A 26,788-nucleotide genomic window follows, 5' to 3' on the forward strand; every position below is an offset into this window, starting at 1 on the left:
TCAGGTAATGTGCATTATTTAAAAGTACCATAAATAATCATAACTAAATAAACAAAGTAAACAGCCTCTACCTCGGGTTCTCTTTAACCAAGCTGGACACTAAGGGTCGGTTCACATTCGAAGCGCAAATCGCGAATCACGATTTGCTTTTTTTTTCTCAAATAATTTTTTATTGGAAGTTTTTAACACATACATATAAAAACAATCAAACTGAGAAGAAAGGTTAGCATCAATGATCAGGTTGTCCAATAATGTACGGACACCCAGGTCCCGTTCATGTAGTGAGATTTTGGTTTTAAGCGGTCCTTGTCTGTGACTTAGGCAGTCTATTAGAGTGTAGATAGATAATGATGTTCCAGGTAACTTGAATTGACGGATCTTGATTAACTAGTTTCGCACAGGGTGTAAGCGAGTATATATTGTTTCTATGTGCATAGTTCCTGTTAGTATTTTCCTGGAGTCGCTGATATAGATGCTAGGAAAAAAGAGGGGAAAAGGGGGGATCTGGGGAATGGGGAAGGTAGGAGGCAGAGGAGGGCTGGGGAATGGGAGTAGGGGAGGGGAATCGTCCTGACATCTGCAAATGGGTGAGTTGGTTTTGGTCTCGTATTTAAGTGGAGTGGAGACCTTCCCGCATGAAGGAAGTACCCTAGGTTACCATAAAAGCCCTCCCTCTGTCAGAGTCCCTAAAGTCTAGCCACACTGCCCATCTTGAGACAAAGGCCTCGGCATTATCCTGCACTGGAGTATAGAGGTCTTCCAGGTGCATAATGTTATTTAGTTCCTTGTATAGTTCTATCATAGTTGGGGTCGAGGGTGATTTCCAGTGTCTGGCTATTAACAAGCGGGCTGAGGACAATAATTGGGGGGTCAAAGATTTTTTGATGGAGGAAGTTTTCCCCGGGAGTAGTGTAAGCAATGCTGTTGAGGCCTGGAAGGACAAAGGTGTACAGTATAGGAATTGGTGAATTTTGAAGACCTTTTCCCAGAAATTTTGTATTAGGGGACATGACCACCATATGTGAAGGTATGTTCCGACTGATTTTGTACATCTCCAGCATGTGTTAGTGGTGTCTTTATTAAATTTGGCTACTTGAACTGGGGTCCTGTACCATCTGGCATAGATTTTGAAGTTTCTTTCTTGGAAATTCAGAGAGACTGATGATTTATGTGTTAATTCAAATATTTTTTTCCCAGTTCTCAGCAGTGAGGGGTCGGCCTAGGTCATTATCCCATATATCAGTTAGCTTCAGTAAATCTTTCTCACTATTGGCACATACCAGGTATGTGTATATAAGAGAGACTTTATGTTCTAGCGATTTGTCTGATGAGCAAAGTCGTTCGAAGGGAGTTAGGTTTCTGTGTATATTTTCCTTGTCTGTGAGGGATCTATAAAATTCTGCGAGTTGTAGCCAGAGCAGCCAGTTTATATGTGGGGGGGCTTCTGGGTTGCCCATCTTGTCCCTAGGGGTAAGTTTACCTCCTGATATGATGTGTTTGACTTGGGGCCAAAAATCTCGGTCCCAACCCAGGATAGAACGTTCTTTTATGCCTATTGCCAGGGCAGGGTTATCTAGGAGGGACATGAGAGGGCTATGTTTAGTGGAGAGGTATAGGGTGTCTCTAAGTTCATTCCACCTTTTAATGACTAGTGGGGTCCAAAAGGCGAGGCTGTCTGCCTCAAGCTTTGGATTACCTTTGGTCCATAGTAATGCTCTGGGGTCTAGGTGAGATAGTGTTGTTTCCAAGATAACCCATTGTTTATTTGTCCTGTCCTGGAACCAGTTTAAGATGTGTGTGAGTATGACTGCGTTATAGTAAGCTTTAATGTCTGGGAGGCCCATCCCGCCCTCTGATTTGGGTCTAGTTAGAATTTTAAATTTTGTCCTATGGGTTTTTTGTTGCCAAATGAAATTTAACATTAGTGATTGGAGTTTTTTAAGGTAGGTTGTTGGGAGTCTGATAGGTAGCGCCTGTAGGGTATATAGTGTTTTCGGAAGAGTGTCCATTTTAATTATGTTAATCCGGCTGGACCAGGTGAGTTTGAGGTTGGACCAGTTATCTAGTTCCTGCTGGAGTTTAACTAGGAGATTGGGATAGTTAAGATGGAAGAGCTGGGATGTTTCGTTAGGAATGTACACTCCTAAGTATTTGATGTGGCTAGGTTGCCATCGGAATGTAAAGGAGTTTCTGAGGGTACTGACTGTTCGTGAGGGTAGAGTAATATTAAGTATTTCCGTCTTACTAATATTTATCTTAAAATTACTGACATTTCCAAATTTTTCTAATTCTGCTAGGACATGTGGGAAAGCTATATGTGGGTTTGAGATGTATATTAGGAGATCATCAGCGAACAGTGAGAGTTTGTAATGATGTTCCTCTGTTTGTATCCCCCGTATGGAAGGGTTTTGTCTGAGGGCAATGGCTAAGTGTTCCATGCATATTACATAGAGTAGTGGAGAGAGGGGGCATCCCTGTCTAGTACCGTTTGCTATATTGAAGGCATCCGACAGGGTCCCGTTCACTCTGATTCTGGCACTAGGATTTTTGTATAGGGACATTATTTTGTTTTTGAAGTTTGTACCTAGGCCCATCTGGGCTAGGGAGAGCTCAAGAAAGAGCCAGTGGACCCTGTCGAATGCCTTCTCAGCGTCTACTGACATGATGCATAGAGGGGTTTTGGTTTTTTGGCATGATGTATCAGGGATACTGTTTTCAGGGTGTTGTCCCTAGCTTCTCTACCCATAACGAAGCCTGATTGGTCGGTGTGAATAATATCTGGAAGTAACGGTTTTAGCCTCTCTGCTAGGAGTTTGGCAAAGAGCTTTAAGTCAATATTTATTAACGAGATGGGTCTATAATTTGCGCAACTATTGGGGTCTTTTCCTGGTTTGGGAATGACAGTGATATGAGCCGTTGACGTTTGTGGGGTGAATGTGTGGGAGTCGTCGATGGAGTTAAAGGTTTTGAGTAGGATTGGGGATAATAAGGAACAGAATTGTTTATAAAAAGGGCCTGTGAACCCGTCTGGTCCGGGGCTTTTGCCTTTCTTTAGGGCTCTGATTCCAGATGCTAATTCGATTTCGGTGAATTCTTCCTCTAAGGCCTGGAGGGATTCTGGGGGTAGTGTCGGGAGGGGAGAGGATTTGATGTAATCGGCTATTTTTCCTTTTAGGAGTGTAGGGTCCATATTATGGTACCTACTTTTGATATTGTAGAGGTTAGAGTAGTATTGATGAAATTCCTCAGCTATTTCGGAGGTTTTATATTTGGTACGGCCTTTGGAGTCTCTAATAGTGAATATGTTTGTGGAAGAAGGATTGGGATGAAGGTATCTGGCTAAGAGTGTTCCACATTTCCCTCCTTTATGAAATAAGGTACTACGAAATCTCTCTCTGGCTGATAGGGTTTTCTGGTCTAAAATGGCTAGCAATGAATGTCTGCTGTTTGATAGTTTAAGGTCCCCTGCCGAAGTGTAATTGTCCTTAAGTTCCTGCTCCAGGAGGTTGATTTCTTGTAGGAGGTGTGTAATCTGGGTTGATTGTTCTTTTTTAAGTCTGGAGCCATGGGAGATAAACACTCCTCTTAGAACGCATTTCAGCGCTTCCCATTTAATGGTGTCAGAAGTGTCGTCTGTTGAGTGGTTGATGCAGAAGTTTTCAATAGATTTTTTGATATCTGCTACACACTCTGGATTTTTAAGAAGGTTATCGTTTAATCTCCAATGGCTCTGCGTGAAATTATTTTTACCTAGGGAGAATGAGCAGAAAATGGGGGAATGGTCTGACCATATCCTATTTCCTATAGATGCCTGGACATCGTTTTCTAGAAGTCTTTGGGATATGAAGATGTAGTCTATTCGGCTATGTGTGTGATGCACAGCAGAGAAAAAGGAGTAGTCTCTTTCTGTGGGATGAAGGATCCTCCAGGCATCTACAAGGCTAAGGGCTCTTAGTTTGTTTTTTAGATTAGTTAAGACAGAATTAGGTAAGGGGGAGCGTTGGGAGGAAGCGTCCAACCCTGGGTTTAGGCAGAGATTGAAGTCGCCTCCCAATATGATGGGGCCTTCAGCAAAGTTAGTTAGTTTGTTTAGGTAGGACAGAAGAGTGCGCCCTTGGTTTTGGTTGGGGAGATAGAAATTTGCCAGGGTGTATTTGACTTCATGTATTTGGATTATGATAAAGAGGTATCTCCCCTGTGTATCCGAGAGGTCTTTAATAAAGGTATAGTTCAGGTTTTTATGGAATCCTATTGAGACTCCTTTGGTCTTGCTCAGGGGATTAGTGCTGTGGTGCCATTTATTGTAGTATCTAGATTTGAAGAGAGGGACATGGCCTTCTTTGAAATGTGTTTCTTGAAGAAACAAAATGGAGGCTTTATGTTTGTGTAGGTGGTGCAATACTTGTGACCTTTTAGTAGGTGAATTAAACCCTTTGACATTGTAGGAGGCTATCTGATATCTATCCATTTTGAGGACCAGAGGGGGTTAAGAATTGTAATGATCCCTTAACAGAGGAATTTAGGGGTAAGCTCCAGAGACCTTCCAGGTCGTAGTTGTTATTGGTCAGGACGATGGGGGGGAAAGGGAGAGGAGGCCCTATGGGAAGGGGAAAAAGACAGAAAGTCATAAAAGAAAAAAACAGTAACAACATAAATGTCAGGTGAAAAGTCAGCCTGACTAGTTTTGAAGTTATCTTCAGGGAACACCACTTTGGCAGTGCTAGCAGTGCCAATGTGGTGAGCAATTTGGTGGGGAGTGGAAGCATGACACCGGGGTCGAGAGCTTCCAGCTAACCCTGAATTATTTTGTTAGTCTATTTAACATGGGTACATACAGCTCTCTTAACTCAGGGATGTCTAAGTGAAAACCTTTGTACTGTAATTGTATATTTAAACAAACACATAGACACAGGTGGCGTGACCCGGGAGGAGGAACCTCACATGTTGCTTCATGTATTATGCCCAGCAGAAAGTCCAAGGGGTTATTTTAGTAGCTTGGTATTAGTGGGTTTTGGACCTTTCTGAGGGGTGTTAGATTGGTTTGGTTCCTTTTAGGGGAAAATATGGAGTGTGTATATACATTCTCTAGAGAGAGGATATGGTAGTGGTATAGAGATTTATGGTATTAGTGATCTAATCCCTTCCTCCCTGGGACGCCACCCGTGTGGAACCATTATAACATAACATCACAACAATTGGTTTAACCGGTTCTCTAAACTAGTAACATATCTGACCTTACAGGTGGCAGTTATGTGACCCTGAGCCTCCTGGAAGGGCCACCTTAACAGGTGTAGTATGGTTACATGAGTACTGAGGATATATTTATGCTAATGGTCCATTTCCTAAGAGGAGAGGACAGTGACAATGACAATCGGGCAGCAAGTAAGTCAGAAAAGGCCAAAGATACTTAGCGGTTTGTATTAGCTCGTTGTAGCCTGTGCTTGTTAGGAACTCTTCTCCATCTTTCTCTTTGTGGCATGGCCAGGGTTGTTGGTTGGATTGGCCATTCTTCTAATTCAATTGCCGGCAAGTCGAAAGTGTCTATGACCTTTTGTAGGTCCTGCGGAGAGGCGAAGTTGACAGTTTTACCATCTTTCCCTATATTAACAGAAAAGGGGTAGCCCCAACGGTATGGAATTTCCTTTTCTCTGAGGGCCTCCAGCATAGGCTTGATGGCTTTACGTAGCTGGAGAGTTAGGCTGGAGAGGTCCGGAAGTAATCGGATTGTTGCTCCATCAAAATCGATTTCACCTTTAGAACGGGCAGCCATCATGATCATTTCTTTTTCCTTAAAATAGTGAACCCTGCATAGGATATCTCGGGGTCTGGCGGGATCAGTGCTTGTGGGACCCGCAGTTCTGTGGGCTCTGTCAATCTCTATCTTGTTCCCTGCGGGAGCATCCAGGAACTTATTGAAGATGGCTTCCGTAGTGGCCATTATGTCAGGGGCTCGAGTGGTTTCAGGAACTCCTCTAATACGGATATTGTTCCGTCTCTGGCGGTTTTCCAGGTCGTCTATCTTCAAGTATAAAGCGTTAATGTGACCTGAGTGAGCATTAATGGTAGTCTGGTGGCTCTGCAGGGTTTTTTTTGTGTCTTCCTGCTGCTTTTCCACCTCTTCTACTCGTGTGTTCACATGGCTAAAGTCTTGACGGAATTCCGCCATCTCCTGTTTATACGAGTCCATGATGCGTGTGACACAATTTTCAAGGTCTTGCTTGGTCGGCAGAGACCTGATATATTCATGCAAGTCTACTTCTATGCATGATTCAGCGCCCTCCGAGACGGGAGAGAAGGTGGCCGGTATAGTGTGATTGGGAGATCGGGGGGAGTTACGGGGAGTGGATGGGCCTACGGATCCGTTTGAAACAGAGTCCTGCGTGAGTTGCGGGGATGCCGGGCTCGTACCTTGTTTAGGGGTATCTGTCTTTTTCTGCGTCCGGGAGTTGGATGTCTTGGCCTGAGGTGAGGGCCGTTTGAGGGGATTTGGGCCCGTTGTTCTAGGAGCAGGGCTTTTGTCAGCCGGGGTTTCCGAGTACCTCAGAGAATCGTGCGCCGGCTGGTAGGCCTCGTCGCCATTTTGTTGCACTAGCTCCGGCTGGACCTCTGTGCTGTGGGTCGATTCAAGTGGGGTGGAGATTTCTGCCAGATGGTTCACGGCGCCGGTGGGAGACTTGGAGGTGTGTAGGCCGGTGTCCGGGCTGTTGGGAGGTGAGCGGCCTTTGCTAGCCTTGTGTACGTCTCGGCCTGTGTTGTCCTCTGGTGTCTCCGCCATGTTATCGATCTCGCGCTCCTGGAGTCTTCTCTCCAGGGGACGAAGGAATCGTCTAATTTTTGATTGAGATGGTTTATTCTTTTTGGTATTGCCTCCTCTCTTCTTATTGCTGCCCATTAGCAATTTTTGTCTCCGCTGTAGATCGTAATGGGATCAGGGCTGCGGGAGCTCTTAGCAAAAGCGTCTTCACGCGGCCATCAGCAAGCCACGCCCCACGATTTGCTTTTTGATTCACGTTCAATAGAATGCTGAAGTGAGAATGATCCCATAGGAATACATTAACAGTGCTTTGCAGATCGCTACCGATCAGCAAATCGCTGAACCAGCCCTTAAAGGGACTCTGTAACAAAAATTACAACGTTTTTTCTACCATCCTACAAGTTCCTAAACCTATTCTAATGTGATCTGGCTTGCTGCAGCTCTTTCTACTATAACCATCTCTGTAATAAATTAATGTATCTTTCCCCTGTCAGACTTGTCGGCCTGTGTCTGGAAGGCTGCCAAGTTCTTCAGTGTTGAACTGTTCCTCTATGCACACTCCAGTGTGTGTTTTATTTACATAAGCCAGCAGCTTCTCTGCTATCTTATCAGTGATAGAAGAGAGCTGGATAAAAATCCTCCTCTGGAGGCTGTGAAAGGAGCTGGTCTGTCACATACTGAGGAATTAACGACATAGGCAGAGCTGTCTGCAGGAAGCCTGTAATGTTCAGTGCATGAGAGAAGCTGGGGACAGAAGGTAAACACACACAAGTGATCTCTTGAGATTCAGAAGTAAGGCTGTATACAGCCTGCTTGTGTATGGATGTATTTTCTATGTGTGGACATGCTGTACATCAACCTACTTCCTGTTTTGGTGGCCATTTTGTTTGTTTATAAACAAACTTTTTAAAACAGTTTTTGACTACTTTTAATGCGGCGGGGAGCGGTGAAATTGTGACAGAGGGTAATAGGAGATGTCCCCTAACGCACTGGTATGTTTACCTTTGTGCGATTTTAACAATACAGATTCTCTTTAAAGTGTGTATCCATTTTCATGAAGAAATACAAAACCTTATCTAATAATCTATATATTTAAAATATTTAACAAATTGTTATATACATGCATACTTGAGAGTATTCTCATGTCTGTCCTGATTTCTATGTGATGCTACAGATATGGGAGTGATTACTTTAATGCTGACAGATATGGGAGTAATTACTTTAATGCTGCTCACACATCCTCAGCATCAACAGGATCTGCACAATGCCTCCACCTTGTGGAATGAATGTGTCACTGAGGTCATAACGGGCAAAGGGATGCAGTATGTTTTACTTCTCACTTTGCTCAAACGTATGAGAATTCTGGGTAATTTGCACAGGCATATGCTGCTGCTATAGTTTCCAACAAATTTATGTTAAAGCTTTCAGCAGATAGAGACGGAATTTGAAAGATCTTTTTCGGGTACAACTGATCTGTGCAGTAATGATTTATGTTATGTAGGTTTTTATCTTAAAGTGGAGTTATCCTTTCAGTGTGAGAATTATGTTTGTGTCTGAACTTCAGATTTAGATGTGATTTTTGTGGTATGGTGAGATTAACTTCCATATGTTTCCAAAGGGACTAGGAACTGACGAGGACACATTAGTTGAAATAATAGGATCAAGAACAAATAAGCAGATCAGAGACATAAAGGTGGTCTACAAAGAAAGTAAGTATTACAGGAAACTGTTCCTTTCAGTTATTTTGTAAACGTACATAAAGGTCATTTTTGATGTGTATACAGTATATGTTCTTTTTAAAATATGTATATTTTAACCGCAAAGGGGGATTTTATGAGGCTTTATTACCTGCGAAAGGTTTTGTATTCATGTCTGACGGTAATTATAAGATACAGTGGAAGTTTAGAGTGGCTTATATCTGATTCCTCCCAAGACAATTTTGAGTTAACTTTTTCGCCGTTTTGTGAGTGACTATACCCCATTATTTTTGCTGCTGATTGAATCCTTAAAGCATACCTGAAGCGGAAAAAAACGTATGACATAGTGAATTGTATGCGTAGTAGTTTGGATATTGAATAAAACATTAATGGCTGGACAGTGTAATGGTTAAGGGCTCTGCCTCTGACGCAGGAGACCAGAGTTCGAATCTCGGCTCTGCCTGTTCAGTAGGCAGCACCTATTCAGTAGGAGGCCTTAGGCAAGTCTCCCTAACACCGCTACTGCCTATAGAGCGCGTCCTAGTGGCTGCAGCTCTGGCGCTTTGAGTCCGCCAGGAGAAAAGCTCAATATAAATGTTATGTGTCTTGTCTTGTCTAGTAGCAAAGAAAAGAGTCTCTTTTTTTTATTTTCGGTTATATAGTTGTTTTTTTTATAAAATTGCATCATTCTGTCATATTTGCAGTTTACAAACCACACTGTGCATTTTAAACTATGACCCTTTGAACTTTACTGCAGTAAAATCTTATCCGAAACTATCCCTCACTGTTTCTTGGCTGTGTAAGTGCTTAAAGAGACAATGAATTGTATGTGTAGTAGAGCTAAGTAATAGAACATTAGTAGCAAAGAAAAGAGTCTCTTATTGTTTTCCAGTACAGGAAGCGTTAAGAAACGTCACTTGTTATCTATGCAAAGAGCTTCTCTGACCTTTTCGACCCAAGGTGGGTTGAAGACAGTCCTGTTTTCTTAAAGAGACTAAGAGATAAGTGTCACAAGAGCCCCACTGGCCGTGAACACGCAAAACCGTCCGATCCGATTCTAGCACACAGATTGAGAGCTATGGACGCAATCTGCGTAGAATTGGCGGAGTTTGAGCGTCACGACGCAGTAGGGAGCCTGTGAGGTTACGAAAATACACTTTTACTCCAACCCAGGGGTAGATTTGCCACCATCTCTGTTTTCTATCAGCCCAGAGAAAACTGCTAACTGGCTATAGACCTGTGAAACAAACAACCGGTTAAAACTGTGCAATTCCTATCTATCTATCAAAACAGTAGCGTCCCTTCGGAAGTTTAGGTCTCGTCTGTGTATACTGAATAGAAGGTTTTACTGAGAGGTAAAGACCTTTTAAAAAGCCTTTATTTGTTACAATATAAATAATTAATATATACAGACAATCGTGAACAATTAAACGATGAGAGACAGTGATAACACAGTACATAAAAGAAAAAGGGATAAAAAGAACGAATACTTATGATTCTGTGGAAAGTCCGTTCGGGAAAAGACAAAGTTCCTTTGTTGCAGTTAGTTCGCAATATGGCCGAACCACATGGCCGTTGCTCCGCCTGCAAGATGGCCACTGCTATTTCCCCAAGCAGTGGCAGTCTTTTCGGTATGATGGAAAGTGGGGGAATTGGCTGGGGGTCCTCATGCAATCAGTTTTGAGCACTGACATTTCTGGGCGGAGTCTCAAGCTCAGCCCAGGGGCGTGTCAGGCAGTGAGTTCTCAGGGGAGGAACTTCCAGCCATCCACAAAATATGTCCAATTCCATACCCCGCCGGGGTTTTGTCGCACATGCAAACCGATTTCATATTCAGATTGGGCTGAGAATACACGTTCATAGGACATCAAACTTGCAATATTTGGGGCGCACGGGGACCCCATTATTCATATCTCAGCCCCTGCTCGGGTTACCTGGCTATGTCTAGTATCACCATATTCTACAGAATTAGGGAAACAAAATTATGTAATTTTCATATTCCTCCCATGGATGGTATTTGCAAAATGTGACAAAGTTATCAACACCATGCATTCCATACTCAGTTTAGTCGGTGCCGTCAAGACTGGGAGGAATGTAGGTGTCAATAGACCTCATGCTGTGCTAGCTTCCCCTGTTGAATTGACTCTGTTGGTATTTCAGCTCTGCCCAATTAGCACATTAGTGTCACCAGAGCTTTTCCGGGAGCCTTAACAGGATTTCTTGCTAAACCAGGTTGCTTTAGCCATATGCTAACGCAGGCCCATTCAGCCCTCATGGCAAAAGGGGGGGGAAGGCAGGAAGGAAAAACTTCTATTTTAAAAATAAAGAATGTCAGTTTTCCGATCACGGTTGCGATCGGACAATCGGCCGCGAATCCTCGGACGACTGGGCGTCGCCCGGCGTCACACCTCCCCCTTCCCGAGCTCTGCTCAGGGAGGTGTCAACAGGACGCCTTCCGTAGCAGCTATTGGCGCTGTTGGGTCGGGTTCCCCCTGACACCGCGACAGCCCATCAGCGTTTTGGTGTCGGCTGCCTGCTTTGTGTTGGATCGTAAAGTCGTACTGCTGCAATGACAGGCTCCACCGTAGGAGCTTGCCGTTGGTTCCAGCAGTACGGTTTAGCCAACTCAGGGGATTGTGATCAGTGACGATCGTGAAGGAGCGGCCGTACAGATACGACTGCAGTTTCTGTAGGGCCCACACGATCGCCAGGCACTCCTTTTCAGTTGTGGAGTAGGCTACCTCTCGGGGCAGGAGCTTCCGGCTCAGGTAGAGGATAGGGTGTTCATCCCCCTTTCCATCCACCTGGCTGAGGACTGCGCCGAGACCGTAGTCAGAGGCATCGGTTTGCACCACAAACCGTCGACTGATGTCTGGGGCCTGAAGCACAGGGGCGCTTGCGAGGGCCTGCTTCAAGGCCTGGAAGGCATTCTCGCAAGCGGGGGTCCAGCTAACAACCTTGGGGTGCTTCTTGCTAGTGGCATCGGTCAGGGGCTTCGCCAGTGTACTATAGGCGGGAACAAATTTCCTATAGTAGCTGGCGGTCCCCAGGAACGCCTGGACCTGCTTTTTCGTGATAGGTCGAGGCCATGCCAGGATGGCGTCCACCTTTCCCGTGTCAGGTTTCAGGGTGTTACCCCCCACCCGGTGACCTAAGTACTGCACCTCGGTCATGCCAATCTGACACTTACTCGGTTTAACCGTCAGATTGGCCATGGCCAGCCTCTCTAGTACCTGGGACAGGTGTTTGAGGTGTTCTTCCCAGGTGGGGCTGAACACCGCAATGTCATCCAGATACGCTACAGCGAACCCTTGCATTCCCTCTAGCAGGTCGTTCACGGCCCGCTGAAACGTGGCGGGGGCGTTCTTCATCCCAAAGGGCATCATCGTGAACTCGAAGAGGCCGAAAGGGGTGATGAAGGCCGACTTTTGCCTCGCGTCAGGTGCAAGTGGTATCTGCCAATACCCCCGACTCAGATCCATGATTGATAGGTACCTGGCTGATGCCAGTGTATCTAGCAGCTCATCAATGCGAGGCATGGGGTAGGCGTCTGTAGTGGTGATGGCGTTCAGTTTCCTGTAGTCTACGCAGAACCGAGTTGTCTGGTCCTTCTTGGGGACCAGGACAACAGGGGCTGCCCAGGCACTACTGGACTTTTGAACCACCCCTAACTCCAGCATCTCCCTCACCTCCTTCTGCATGTCCGCCTGTACCTCGGGAGAGACACGGTAAGCGGATTGCCTGATGGGGGGATGGGTACCTGTATCTACCCCATGCACCGCCATACTGGTCCGCCCCGGGATACCGGAGAAGGTGTGCTGGTACTGGCCCAGCACCTTCTGTAACTGCTCTTGCTGGGCTGAGGCGAGCTGTGGATTGACGTTTAGGTCGCCGTCCACATCTCGTACGTCAGCCAGCAGGTCTAACAGGGGGTCTGCCTCTCCCTGCTCTAACCGGCTGCACACTGGCAGCGCATACTGGGTCCTGTCATGGTGGGCCTTCAGCATGTTTACATGAAAGCTCTTCTGCTTCCTGCCCCCCATGTTCACTAGATACGTCAGAGGGTTTAACCGCTGCACTACAGTAAAAGGCCCCTCCCAGGCTGCTTGCAGCTTGTTCTGCCTCACGGGAAGAAGGGCATATACCTTGTCACCCACATCAAATGACCGCTCTCCAGCAGTGCGGTCGTACCATGCTTTTTGTTTGGCCTGAGCCTGGGCCAGGTTGTTGGTCACTACTGCGGACAGGGACTCCATTTTGTCCCTGAACTTGAGGACGTAATCGACCACGGAGACATCAGTGGGGTCGCCCTTGCCCTCCCATGTCTCCCGCATCAATTGTAAGGGTCCTCGGACATTCCTCCCATACAGGAGTTCAAACGGGGAAAACCCGGTTGACTCCTGCGGCACCTCCCTGTACGCAAACAACAGATGAGGCAGGTATCGTTCCCAGTCCCCACCTTGCGACTCAACAAACGTGGTCAGCATTTGCTTCAGCGTCCCGTTGAACCGTTCACACAGTCCATTGGTCTGCGGGTGGTAGGGACTGGAGACAATGTGCGTCATGTGTATCTTTTTGCACAGGGCCTCCATGAGTTCGGACATAAACTGGGATCCCTGATCGGAGAGCATCTCCGCAGGGAACCCGACTCGGGAGAAAATGTTAAGTAGCGCGTCTGCTACCTTGTCCGCCCTCAGGGAGGAAAGCGCCATGGCCTCAGGATAGCGGGTGGCGTAATCCACCACCGTCAGGATGTACCTTTTGCCACTGCTGCTGGGAGTGGGCAATGGTCCAATTATGTCGACTGCCACTCTGTGAAAGGGCTCACCTATGATTGGCAGTGGACACAAGGGAGCCTTGCGGGGGTTCCCAGCCCGTTTTACCTTTTGGCAAACAGTACATGAGCGGCAATAGTTGGTCACATCGATCCGCATCCTGGGCCAGTAGAAATGACCCTGGATACGGTCAAGTGTCTTGTGGATTCCCAAGTGCCCTGCCAGGGGAATGTCATGTGCGGACTTCAGCACATGCCCCCGGAAGGCACTGGGTACCACAAGCAACTTGGTACCCACACTTGTTTCACCTTCGGTGGGCTGTACAGGCTCGCTGTACAGCTTACCACCTTCCCAATATACCTTGAAGGTATCTTCATTCGTGAGGGGCTCCGAAGCCTGTCTTCTGAGTGCCTCGAGGCTAGGGTCAGTCTGGAGTGCTTGCACAAATGCAGCACTCTCGCTCTCAGCCAGCTGGCCCGTGGCATATGCAGTTAGTGGCTGAAGGCTACCATCCCTGTGGTCAGAGGAGGGGGAGGAGGCCGGAACCTCTTCCACCTGCTCTGAGCCCAGGTTCTGAGCAGCGCGGCTGCGTGTTACTGCCAGTACAGGTACACCTTCAGACTGGCACATACTGGCATTACTCACATCCTGGCTGCATGCATGAATTACAGTGACAGGTACAACAACATTTTCATCACAAACAATCGGTATATCAAACACAGGTACCTGTGACACAGGTACTATTGGACTCGGTACCCCTGGACTGGGCACATTCAACCCACCTCCCCCCTGTTCTTGCCCCTTGGTGCAAAGTACCTTAGTGTGGGCGGAGAGTCCGTCTCCCTCCTGGCAGTCTGAGGGGCTTGGGGCAGGTTCATAATAGGACACAAGCTTGCCCAGGTCGGTCCCCAACAAAACTGGGACCGGCAGTTGGTCCAGGACCCCAACAACCTTCTCTTGAACCCCCACCCCCCAATCGATGGACACCCGAGCCTGGGGAATGCGAGAAAGAGTGCCCCCCACTCCAGTGAGGGTAAGGTATTTGTCAGGGAGGATATTTTCCGTCGGGACCAGGTGCGCACGCACCAGGGTGACATCCGCTCCAGTGTCGCGGAAACCGGTAACAAGCTGGTCGTTCACTGTAACCAGCTGGTGGTTGCTCGTAGCGGAGTGGATCCCTCTCCCACCTGCGAACATGACGTTGTTGGGTGCTCCCGGCTGGGGTGCGCTGGCTGGCGGCAGTTGCCGTGGGCGAGGTGTAGGAGGTGCAGGAGCTGGCGCTGTCTGCCTCCGCTCCGGGCAGTTAAACTTCATGTGTCCGGGCTTGCGGCAAAAGTGACAGGTGATGCCCTCTGTTACTGCAGGCCTGGACGCAGCAGCTGCGCTGGAGGGCCTCTGGGGCGCACGGCTCACAGAGGTAGGAGAGTCTGCAAAATTGTGGGACTGACCTCCTCTCCAGCTAGATGGGGCAGTCCTGCGGGTCTCCGGCACCCTGGTCGTTGCAAAGGTCTCAGCGAGGTCTGCAGCGACCGTCGCTGACGCCGGTCGGCGCTCCAGCACAAACTGGCGTACATCAGCCGGGCAAATGTTCAGAAACTGCTCCAGGACGATTAAGTCCTCCAGGACACCGTAAGACCCTTTAGTGAGGCCTAGCGTCCACTGGCGGAGTGTGGTGAGCAGACTGCTGACCACATCTTGATAAGAATCAGTAGATTTTTTCTGCCAGGACCTGAACCTTTTCCGGTAGGCTTCTGGCGTCAGCTGGTACTTAGTGATTATAGCCTCCTTTATAGCGGTATAATCATTGTCCTTTTCCACAGGCAGCTCTGAGAAAGCATCAAGCGCTTTGTAGCGCAGCAAGGGTGTCAGATGTCTGGCCCACTGGTCTTGGGACAGACGATACTGACGGCAGGCCTTTTCAAAAGACCTCAAAAACAAGTCAATGTCAGTGTCTTTTTCGATAATAGCAAATTTAAATTTTGCACTTACTGGAGCGGCAGTCCCTTCAGCAGGGAGGCTGGGCGTTGAACTCCGGCTGGCTTGCTGCACTTTCGCCATGTTCAGCTCATGCTGTCGTCTCTCCCGCGCCTCTGCAGATTGGCGTTCCTCTCGCTTTTGCTCCGCCATGTACTGCAGGTACTTGTCCACATCAGTTTCCATCAGCTTTTGCAATGCCTGCTGCATTACTGGATCAACATAACTGGACAGTCCAGTACTGGCCGGTTCCAGGCGAGTACTTTCAGGGGTTCTGGGGTCGGGGATCACACTGACAGCCTCCTGCGTATCTGTTGCCGCATTGCCCGCGGGTTGCTCAACCTCGGTACGCACAGGATCTTCAGTCTCTGGTTCCCCTCGACTTGCGTTAGATGAGCCGGTGTCCTCCACAGTGGACACCTCCAGCGTCCGCAGATTCTGGCTATCCCATCGGTACAAGTCCGTTATCAGGTCCTGCTGTTTCTTGCCGCGGATGTCCATGCCTCTCGCCTCGCACAGACTCTGCAGGTCGGATAGGACCATGACCTTGTAATTCCCGGACATTTCCATGCCAAATAAAAGAAAACTTAGGGGAGGGGTACTGGTTACACAGTCTCTCTGTATATATGAAAAATATATTGCACTCAGTCACTACCAACGAATTAGTTCGTTTCTCGATAGGGCTAATTCGATAGCCCTACCTGAGATACTATCAGCACACACAGATCCCAAACGCTGCCGACCACTGTCACAAGAGCCCCACTGGCCGTGAACACGCAAAACCGTCCGATCCGATTCTAGCACACAGATTGAGAGCTATGGACGCAATCTGCGTAGAATTGGCGGAGTTTGAGCGTCACGACGCAGTAGGGAGCCTGTGAGGTTACGAAAATACACTTTTACTCCAACCCAGGGGTAGATTTGCCACCATCTCTGTTTTCTATCAGCCCAGAGAAAACTGCTAACTGGCTATAGACCTGTGAAACAAACAACCGGTTAAAACTGTGCAATTCCTATCTATCTATCAAAACAGTAGCGTCCCTTCGGAAGTTTAGGTCTCGTCTGTGTATACTGAATAGAAGGTTTTACTGAGAGGTAAAGACCTTTTAAAAAGCCTTTATTTGTTACAATATAAATAATTAATATATACAGACAATCGTGAACAATTAAACGATGAGAGACAGTGATAACACAGTACATAAAAGAAAAAGGGATAAAAAGAACGAATACTTATGATTCTGTGGAAAGTCCGTTCGGGAAAAGACAAAGTTCCTTTGTTGCAGTTAGTTCGCAATATGGCCGAACCACATGGCCGTTGCTCCGCCTGCAAGATGGCCACTGCTATTTCCCCAAGCAGTGGCAGTCTTTTCGGTATGATGGAAAGTGGGGGAATTGGCTGGGGGTCCTCATGCAATCAGTTTTGAGCACTGACATTTCTGGGCGGAGTCTCAAGCTCAGCCCAGGGGCGTGTCAGGCAGTGAGTTCTCAGGGGAGGAACTTCCAGCCATCCACAAAATATGTCCAATTCCATACCCCGCCGGGGTTTTGTCGCACATGCAAACCGATTTCATATTCAGATTGGGCTGAGAATACACGTTCATAGGACATCAAACTTGCAATATTTGGGGCGCACGGGGACCCCATTATTCATATCTCAGCCCCTGCTCGGGTTACCTGGCTATGTCTAGTATCACCATATTCTACAGAATTAGGGAAACAAAATTATGTAATTTTCATATTCCTCCCATGGATGGTATTTGCAAAATGTGACAAAGTTATCAACACCATGCATTCCATACTCAGTTTAGTCGGTGCCGTCAAGACTGGGAGGAATGTAGGTGTCAATAGACCTCATGCTGTGCTAGCTTCCCCTGTTGAATAGACTCTGTTGGTATTTCAGCTCTGCCCAATTAGCACATTAGTGTCACCAGAGCTTTTCCGGGAGCCTTAACAGGATTTCTTGCTAAACCAGGTTGCTTTAGCCATATGCTAACGCAGGCCCATTCAGCCCTCATGGCAAAAGGGGGGGGAAGGCAGGAAGGAAAAACTTCTATTTTAAAAATAAAGAATGTCAGTTTTCCGATCACGGTTGCGATCGGACAATCGGCCGCGAATCCTCGGACGACTGGGCGTCGCCCGGCGTCACAATAAGTCTCACTGAAGTTTTTTACTTACCCGGGGCCTCCTCCAGCCTCATACGCATGGATGTGTCCCTCGCCGTCCTCCTCAGCGCTCCCGTTCTCCCACAGTCAACCCCCGGTACGCGTCTCAGTCGGACTCAGTCTGACGGAGTGACGTCAGCCGGGGCCTTCTGGCTTGCTCAGAAGATCCACCGCTGACATCACTGAGCTTACTGGGGCTCACCGCAGTTGAACGGGACATCGTAGGAGGACAGCGAGGGACACAGCCATGCTTATGAGGCTGGCGGAAGCCCCGGGTAAGTAAGAAAAACTGTAGTGAGACTTATCTCTGAGTCTCTAAGAAAACAGGACTGTCTTCAATCCAACTTGGGTCGTAAAGCTCAGAGAAGCTCTTTTGCATAGGTAACAAGTGAAGTACTCTTCCTGTACTGGAAAACAAGCTACTAATGTTCTATTTCTTAGCTATACCACACATACAATTCATTATGTCACAAGTTTATCTTCGCTTCAGGTTTGCTTTAAAGGGAAGGTTCAAGCAAAATAAAAAAATGTGTTTTACTTACCTGGGGCTTCTGCCAGCCCCATGCAGCCATCCTGTGCCCTCGTAGTCTCTCACTGCTGCTCCAGTCCCCCGCTGGCAGCTTTCTGACCTCGGAGGTCGGCGGGACGCATTGCGTACATTTTTACGCATTCCCGCGAGTGCAAGAACATTAACACATACATTTTTACGCATTACTGGTTTCATGCGTAAATTTTTACGCATTGAACCAGTAATGCGTAAAAATGTATGTGTTAATGTTCCTGCACTAGCGGGAATGCGTAAAAATGTACGCAGTGCGTCCCGCCGACCTCCGAGGTCATAAAGCTGCCAGCGGGGGACTGGAACAGCAGTGAGAGACTACGAGGGCACAGGATGGCTGCATGGGGCTGGTAGAATCCCCAGGTAAGTGAAACACATTTTTTTTATTTTGCTTGGACATTTCCTTTAAAGCAATTCTGTAGCTACGAGGAAGCTGCTGTATTAGCTTTAGTTTCTGCCCTCCAGGGGGTATATTCACTAAACTGCGGTAAGCAGAATAACATACGTAAAGTCTTACCACGATGAGTAGAGCAGAATGCAATACATGACATGCAATGCGTTACGCTCTACTCATTGCGCAGTAAGACTCGCAAGATGCACTTATATTTCTTGAAGTGAATGGGCGACCGCATTTTTTAAAAAAATGAAGCAAATACTTAAGGAGAGGGAAGGCTCTGGGTCATATAGAGCCTTCCGTTTCCTCTCTCGGTCCTCTCTATCCTGTGCTGGCTCACCCCCATTTCAGTCCCCCGCCGAAAGGGTATTTGGAAGTCTTCGGGAGACGTGTCCTCCCGAAGACGTGTGGCTCCATACTGCACAGGCGTTAGCGTGCAAGAGAGCGTGCTTGCGCAGGTGCAGTACAGGGCCGCCCTTCTTCAGGAGCACTCGGGCTCCCTGAAGACTTCTGAAGCCTCCTTCGGCCGGATAAAGCAGTATTTGAATAATTTAGTCAAATACTGCTACCGGGGCGAGCCAGCACTGGATCGAGGGGACCAGGAGAGGAGCCGGAAGGCTCTATAGGACCCAGAGCCTTCCCTCTCCTTGGGTAAATATCTGTCTCATTTTTTTTAAATGCGGTTCCCATTCACTTTAACACAGTTTACTAAATATTCCTCTAGGATTGCTGAGAACCAGCAAAAATGGAGTTTGGGTGTTCAGTGGTCAAGTTACTCTCAGTAATGATAGCCCGACTGGCTAGCATGGCTGTTGCTGACCATATCTGGTTACCGTTCACTGCAAGAAATACCTAATAAATACCATTAGAATAAAAAGCAAATAATCAGCTTTATACATGCAAGTAGTGAGATTTCGGATATAAACAAAGATCTCATTGGTCAGGAACCCCTGGCCAATCAATCTGTTCATTATTATCAGAGCAGCCAGTGAATTACCTTTGAATGCACACCACCCAGATTGCTGTAGTATTTCTGATCCCAGCAGGAGCCTCATACAGAGAAGATCACATACAATGGAAATGGATGTAGTGTATATTATTAGTTTATGAAATATTACTCTGGGAGTGATGAAAGGGATGGGGACACACAGTGATTCTCTTCATTCTTTCATTGCCTCCTGGGGATAGATTTTAATAAACTCAATAAATTACCTTTGCATATGTCATTAGAAATTATAGGGCTCCTGAATTATAAATTATAGGGTTACCAAAGCAGACCTGCTACTACCATTGGAAACAAGTAACAACTCATCCTCTGTCACTATATAATCCTAACAAATAAATGAAAAGGAGCAAAATGCAACATGGAGGAAGACTATTGCCGGTATTCAACAGCCGGCTTTGGTTTACTTATGTATAATTAAAGAACCCTTTTCTAATGTAGTAATGTAATTGTTTTGTTCCAGAGGGCAGTGAAGAGGTTGTGGTGAATACAATGTGCTTTACTCCCTTCACCACCACCCCAAAATTAGGGTGTTCAGTCTTCAATAAACTGCTGTAGTTGTACTAAAGAGGCACTATAGTGACATAATGTAGAATGTAAACTATTCAGGATACCCACTTTTTTGGTATGTTACCCCCCCCCCCCCCCAGTAATGATTAGCCTAGGCTGTTTAGATATGTGGAAAAAAAAAAAAAAAACAGAAAACACCAGGAGTGCCTGAAAGCGTAGATTTCCAGCCAATTAAATAATGTGTGAAATGAATACTACCTACAAACCTGGGTTGCTGTAAGGCAGGGGTGTCAAACTCAAATACAGAGGGGACCGACATTGTACACTGGGACCTAGTCGCAGGTCAAACTCAATGTCTACTGGCCACCTTCCTCCTTTTATAAAGTTCCCAGGTGTCTAAAGCCCCCCTCTAACAACTATACAGTTCCCTTGTGTCTAGTGGTCCTTCCTCCCCTAATCAGTTCTCTAGTGTTTAGTGCTTTCCCCCCACTTCCCCATATGGCTTTCCTGGTGTTCTAGGGCTTCACCTCCAATATAGCTTCCCTGGTGGTCTAGAGTGGGCCAAACATAATGCAAATTGGGGAAACCAGTTTCGGGCCAAATTTCATGGTTCTGGGGGCCAGATTTGGCCCGCGGGCCAGAGTTTGACATGTATGCTGTCTCCAAGTGGATTGGGGATCCTCTTCAGGATATGTCGAGTTGCGCTCCAGAAAAAGGACCATTGGATAATTATCACATGGGACATGGGAAACTACACAAAATGGAATTAGGTGCCCCAAAGTAGTATGCAATGGGTAAACTTTGGTAATGAAATCTTACCTCAGGTAGGAGGTTTAAAGATGATCATTTTATTGGACACAGGAAAGACACATGTTTTGTGGGACCTGCCCGCTTCCTCAGGTCTACTGTACGGTGTTGTATTATTTGTACTGGTTTCGGGACACAAAGTATACATTCCACAGTCAGCAGTAAAGATGTTGTTGTTAACTGTGATGAATTTTAGAATGTAGATCGGGGCGAGGTAAGGATGAGGGAAGATTTCACGATAGGCAAAAACACACTAAATAATTTATAGCTACCGTAAATAATATAAAAAATAAGCACTTTAAATTCTATCCATTACCCATTCATCCTGTATGGTCACAACTGTCAACTAATATGTATAAAAAAGATTGCTTTAAAAAGTACCTTAAATTTTTATGTTTCAGTGTATAAAACTGACTTGGCAAAGGACATAACATCAGATACATCCGGTGATTTCCAGAAAGGTCTCCTTGCTCTTTTAGAGGTAAATGTCTATATATGTTTTTCTTTAACTTAGTTTTTTAGTAGTGTTAAAGGACAACTGAAGCAAGAGCGATATAGAGGCTGCCATATTTATTTCCTATTAAAGGACCAATATCGGGAAAAAAGTAGGCAGTTAATATCTGACAGAACAGACAGGTATTGGGCCAGTCCATCTCCTCATGGGGGATTCTTCTCAGGGTGTTCTTTGTTTTCAACAGTATTTCCTAAACAGCAGTTGCAAAGTCTAACTGACAAAATAGTGTGCAAGTGATTAGGGAGGCTGGCTGGTATCTTACTACTGTATTTTGTCAGTTAAACTGCTGTTCAGGAAATGCTGTTGAAAACAAAGAAAACACTGAGAATCCCTCATGAGGAGATGGACTGGCGCAAAACTTGTCGGTTCTGTCAAATTTTAACTGCCTACTTTTATCCCGATAGTGCTCCTTCAACCTCCCTGGCAGTATTGATGGATATGCACGTCAATACAAAACATGCTGCAAACAGTATTGAATTGCATACCTGTCAATACTCTCCTGCACTGTACAGTATACTAGACCCTTGCTAGACACATTTTGGCAAGTTACAGGAAAAAAAAAAGGTTATGAAAATTAATTGCATCACTTTTTGCACAGAATTCCTGGGGAAATTGAACACCAGGGAGGTTAAGCAATACCAGTTGCCTGGCTGTCCTGTAAATCCTCTGCCTCTAATACTTTTAGCCATAGACCATGAACAAGCATGTAGCAAATCAGGTGTTTCTGACATTATTGTCAGATCTGACAAGATTAGTTGCATGCTTGTTCATGGTGTTATTCAGACACTACTGCAGCCAAATAGATCAGCAGGGCGGCCAGGCAACTGGTATTGTTTCAATGGAAATAAATATGGCAGCCTCCATATTCTCCTCCTCACTTCAGTTGTCCTTTAATCTTGATGGGTTTGTTCATTTAGGTATCTTTAGCTGTGAATTCACTGTCTGTCAGCTGCTACTGTGCATTGGCTGGGTACTTGCTTGAGCTTGACAGAGGCAGTGGAGCAATGGCCATCATATTTAGTCACAGCGTAGCTGTGCCATATTTTTTTGTCACTGGATAAGGGCCGGTTCACACTTGTTTTAAAAACATATCTGTGGGATACGTTTTAAAGCTCTGCAGAAACGCTGGAAGCGGATTCTATGTTAAAAATAGGACCCGCTCCTAATCGTGCAGAAACACGTGTCACACACGGATCCGTGTTGCACGGAACGAAAACATTGCAGAGAATCTGGATTTGACATTTTTTTCCGGACTGGAAGGGAAAACGTGTCCAATGCAAGCCTATGAGAACGGACTAGTCACCGCATCCGCGTCACCCATTTCGGCCACATTCCGTCGCTGTCGTGACGTCACACTCACGCGTCCTGCCATCCATCATCGCCGCTCAGTCCATTCTGAATACCCTGAGGCTGACAGAAGCATGGGGATTCTCCATTGGGCTCCAATAGACCAATGGGAATCCTCAGCAACAGAGAACAAATGAAAATACTCCCTGTTGCTAGGCAGAATTGGCCTGTTGCAGCCTATGGAGAGCCACACTTCTGCTGGCCTCCAGGCTATAGAAGGGAGCGAGCAGCGAGACAAGCGGGTAGGACAAGCGGTGGCGGCAAGACAGATGAGCGGTGATACATATGTACCGATGCGATCGATGTAAGGAAGCGGAACATGCCCTACCATCCAGATCAGATCTTTGTCAAACGGGTCAGTTTTTCAGAAAACCTGATCCGTTTGACACAGATCCAATCTGGAACCTGACAAGTGTGGATCGGCCCTTATTCTGCCATATGTCAAACACTGACATGCGTGAGGTTACAAACGCTGCCATTTGACTGCATTAAACTGTCCAATTAGTGCAGAGTCCAGCTGTCTGTTTGAAAGAGGCTTTAGCTTTGTATGGTCATATACGGTAGATTTTATTTTATTATATACTTTTATGTATGTATGTTTTTTTTATTTTTTATTAAACTGGTCTCCCTATTTTTAAAAGAGGATAGCAATATTAGATTCCATGTTCCTCTAAATTCAGGCTTCTAGTTCTCTTAGGTCAGGATAATAAGGGGATTATGAACTGGTTTAACGATACCTTTAAAAATGTACTCATCAGAGGCAAGGGGATTTAAGGAACTGGTTAATTAGTGCTCTGTTGTCCACGTTTGAAACAATCCTGTACAGCGAGATTATGAAAGCTACTGTTGTTACTGTTATGCCTATTATGCTATTATTAAGACTTCTTTTTTTTTGAGTCACACACTCAGGCAGACACCTACATTTAAAATGTAAGGCCATACATCAGGCGACTTGGAGGCCGATCAACCATCTGATTATTGTTGAATCGGTTGAAAATCGGTGCATGCTCGATGGAAGGTTCAACTGATTTTGGGCTGAAATTGGTTGATGGTATCTATCGGACATGCTGGGAAATCTTGGGCCGACATGGTTGATCGGGTGTGCAGTGGTTGCAGTATGCAATAATCGCGTATGACAAACATGATGGAAGCCCCGGTGGTTATCCTCCCTAATGTAAATATGCCGCCTGTGCATTAAAATACTTTACCTGTCAGCTGTCGCCTGCTGCAGTGCCCATACATCTGGCGTTTCCGCATTGCTGCCTGATGTGGCTACTGGCATATAGCACTTGGGGCACGTGTGTGATGTCACACATTCACCTCATATGCTATATGCCGGCAGCCACATGGGGGGGTTATGTGGAAGAGGACGATGTATGGGCTCCGCGGCAGGCGACAGTAGACGGGTGAACTATTTTAAATAATGTATGGGGTACACATTTACATTAGGGGTACAGAGGCAGCGAGATGACAGCTGTGCAATAACGAGGCAGTTTTACAAAAGATTTCATGCAGATTCAATCAGAGAGATATCTGTCTCTTGGTCTTATCGCCTATCATCGCTAGAGTGAAGGCTTGTACAGACACTGAATAGTTGTGGCCCAAAATGTTTGCAGTCAGACATGCTGCTCTGCCACAGTCAAACAGTTGGTCCTGTTCTGCGGAGAGGAAGGGGTGGCAAGCATAAACAGGCACCAAATCATAATAGTCATTTATTTGTTCCAGTATAGCACATCTCAGTGGCGTAGCTAAGGAACTGTGGGCCCCGATGCAAGTTTTACAATGGGTCCCCCAAGCACTCTATACATAACAATTAATGCAACGCACCAAAACCTGCCAATGGCAACTACAGTGTCAGAGGTGCAAGTAGATGGGGAACAGTTTGTTAATGATTACTACTATTCAAAGTATCTGTAGAAGTGATTATTATGAGCACAGAACCAATAGAGAGCTAATACTGTAGTTGAGAGAGGGCCCTTCGGGGCTCCACTGGCTCAAGGGCCCCGATGCGGTCGCTACCTTTGCACCCCTTATTGCTACACCCCTTACATCACTAAATTATCTTGCATTAGCCCCTTACTGATGATAGTTTTTGAGATGATTACTGCCATCTGTACAAAGCATAGGATAGAGTTCAATTAGAAAGAATACCTGATCTGTATACACATTTTCAGTCTGTGACTCAGAAAGTGTTTAAATCAAAGGATCACCATGACAGCCAGGTAAGTGACATTTTATAGACCAAGTCTCCGAGACAGACGTTTTAATAACCTCTCAGTACAAAACAAGTGGAAGTCTGTACCCCATCCCATTGACAAACTTGCTGAGCAGGTCTGTTCACCATCTCGAGCTCAAGAGAAAACCACAATCACCCCTATTCATGTCAGTGTGTATTGATGTTTTTTATTATGTGGGGCATGCTTGTGTTGCTTTTTCTAAAGGATATATATATATATATATATATATATATATATATATATATATATATATATATATATATATATATATATATATATATATATATATATATATATATATATATATATATATATATATATATATATATATATATATATATTATATCTATCTCTCATATTGCAGTGTATTTAACAACCAAGTATTTTAATCTTTTGTAGGGTTCAAGAAGTGAAGACACGCGTATTAACAGTGACCTGGTTGATAATGATGCTAGGGTAAGGCAGTTGTTATTGTTAATATTTATATTTTAACAAGACCTGCTTTAGTAGATATAATACAACTGTCTCCCTGACTAAAATGATCTGATATTTATGAAAACTTTTCACAGGAATCAGGTCTTGCTTTAGCCACCATGGGACACTGGGCACAATTGATGAAGGTTGCCCCAACACCCCTTTTATTCTGATTAATCCTGGGGCCCCTGAGTCAGCTGTTGGCCCTCCAGGTCTTGACCTAACTGAATTGTGATCCCCTGGGTCCCTGCAGTGGCATAGCTATGGGTGGGCAAGAGAGGACAGATCTCCCCGGGCGCAGCACTGTGAGGGTGCTCAGCATGGCCGTTGCACCTCCACGTGCATGAGGGGTGGCTCGCTGGCTGCCTGAAGTGCCCCTGCTTCTCTCCCTCCCTCTGCAGAGGAGTGCAGAAGCATTTACAGCAGCAGAATAAGGCTATCTAAGGGGGGCACATCTGGCTATCTAAAGGGGGGCACATCTGGTTATCTGAACGGGGTAAGGGGCACATATGGCTATCTAAATAACATTTGACTCACTCCACCCATGGTTTCGACCACATTCTGATGTGGGACCACGCCCATTTTGTCCAGAGGGGGATGCAAAAACTGTCTTTTGTCCCTGGGCGCTGAAAACCCTAGCTACGGCTCTGGGTCCCTGCAGAATTTTCAGCAGCAAAGCAACTCACCTGTCTAGCCAACATGCTCCTCCATCAGTCTGTGTAGTCCCGTCTTCATCCTTACAGGGGCGACTTCTCTCAGTGACCTGGCAGCATGTTATTATGTAATAGCATGCAGTCAGCACATGGAGAAGATGCAGCCAATGGGGATGTAGAGCACACAGACTAATGGAGGAGCGAGCTGGCCGGACAGATGAGTTGTTCCACTGCTAAAAACTCTTCAGGGGCCCAAGTGACACAATTCAGTTTGGGGGAGACCTGAGAGAGGGGGGCAACAGCAACCGGCTTGAGCTGTCTGGGCAGTTGCTCAGTTTGACCCTATTAAAGCGCCTGCCCTGACAGGATTTTAACTTAATTCAAGGATTTCAATTAGTAGCTGAGTATTTTGGCCCTATTGTTGAGGGACCTGAAAGAGCTGCTATTGCCCTTTATTTGTCAAGCACCAAAATATTCTGCAGCACTTTATGATTGTAGTAAGAGTTAATGCACTGTGGAAGTGCACAAAAGTATTTTTCCGAAAATACATTGAATGCAATCTACTGTTTAGTGAAAATTCTCATCTTCATGATGAAACCATTTTGCAAAAGAAAAATGACCATTACTTTTGTGTAATTAACTAATTGTTTATTTGTAATAACTAATAACATAAATGGCATTAAGAAAACAAACATGGTTTTTCCCCTTTTATAGGCTCTTTATGAAGCTGGTGAAAAGAGAAAGGGGACAGATGTAAAGCTATTTATTGACATCCTGACTACTCGCAGCTATGCCCATCTGCAGAAAGGTGAGTCTAGATTGGATTAAAAGGCCAAAGTGCAAAGATTTTCTATGTAAAGAGCATATAGGAAGGTTTTTCCTGGTTCTATATTAGCATGATTAAATGCAAAAATGTATTTAGACCATT

At 45.9% G+C, this 26,788-nt stretch overlaps 1 protein-coding gene across 1 annotated transcript in view; it reads left to right on the top strand.

Annotated features, from left to right (window-relative positions):
* The window catches only part of LOC137552738 (annexin A1-like), a 63,831-nt gene that overhangs the window by 19,252 nt on the left and 17,791 nt on the right, over positions 1-26,788 (top strand). The window contains exons 6-9 of the mRNA XM_068271412.1: positions 8,373-8,463; positions 21,037-21,116; positions 25,133-25,189; positions 26,575-26,668. Coding sequence (XP_068127513.1) covers positions 8,373-8,463; positions 21,037-21,116; positions 25,133-25,189; positions 26,575-26,668 — 322 coding nt within the window. The remainder of the gene's footprint in view (positions 1-8,372; positions 8,464-21,036; positions 21,117-25,132; positions 25,190-26,574; positions 26,669-26,788) is intronic.

This window comes from Hyperolius riggenbachi, chromosome 1 (genome assembly GCF_040937935.1).
Source record: "Hyperolius riggenbachi isolate aHypRig1 chromosome 1, aHypRig1.pri, whole genome shotgun sequence".
NCBI classification, from domain to species: domain Eukaryota; kingdom Metazoa; phylum Chordata; class Amphibia; order Anura; family Hyperoliidae; genus Hyperolius; species Hyperolius riggenbachi.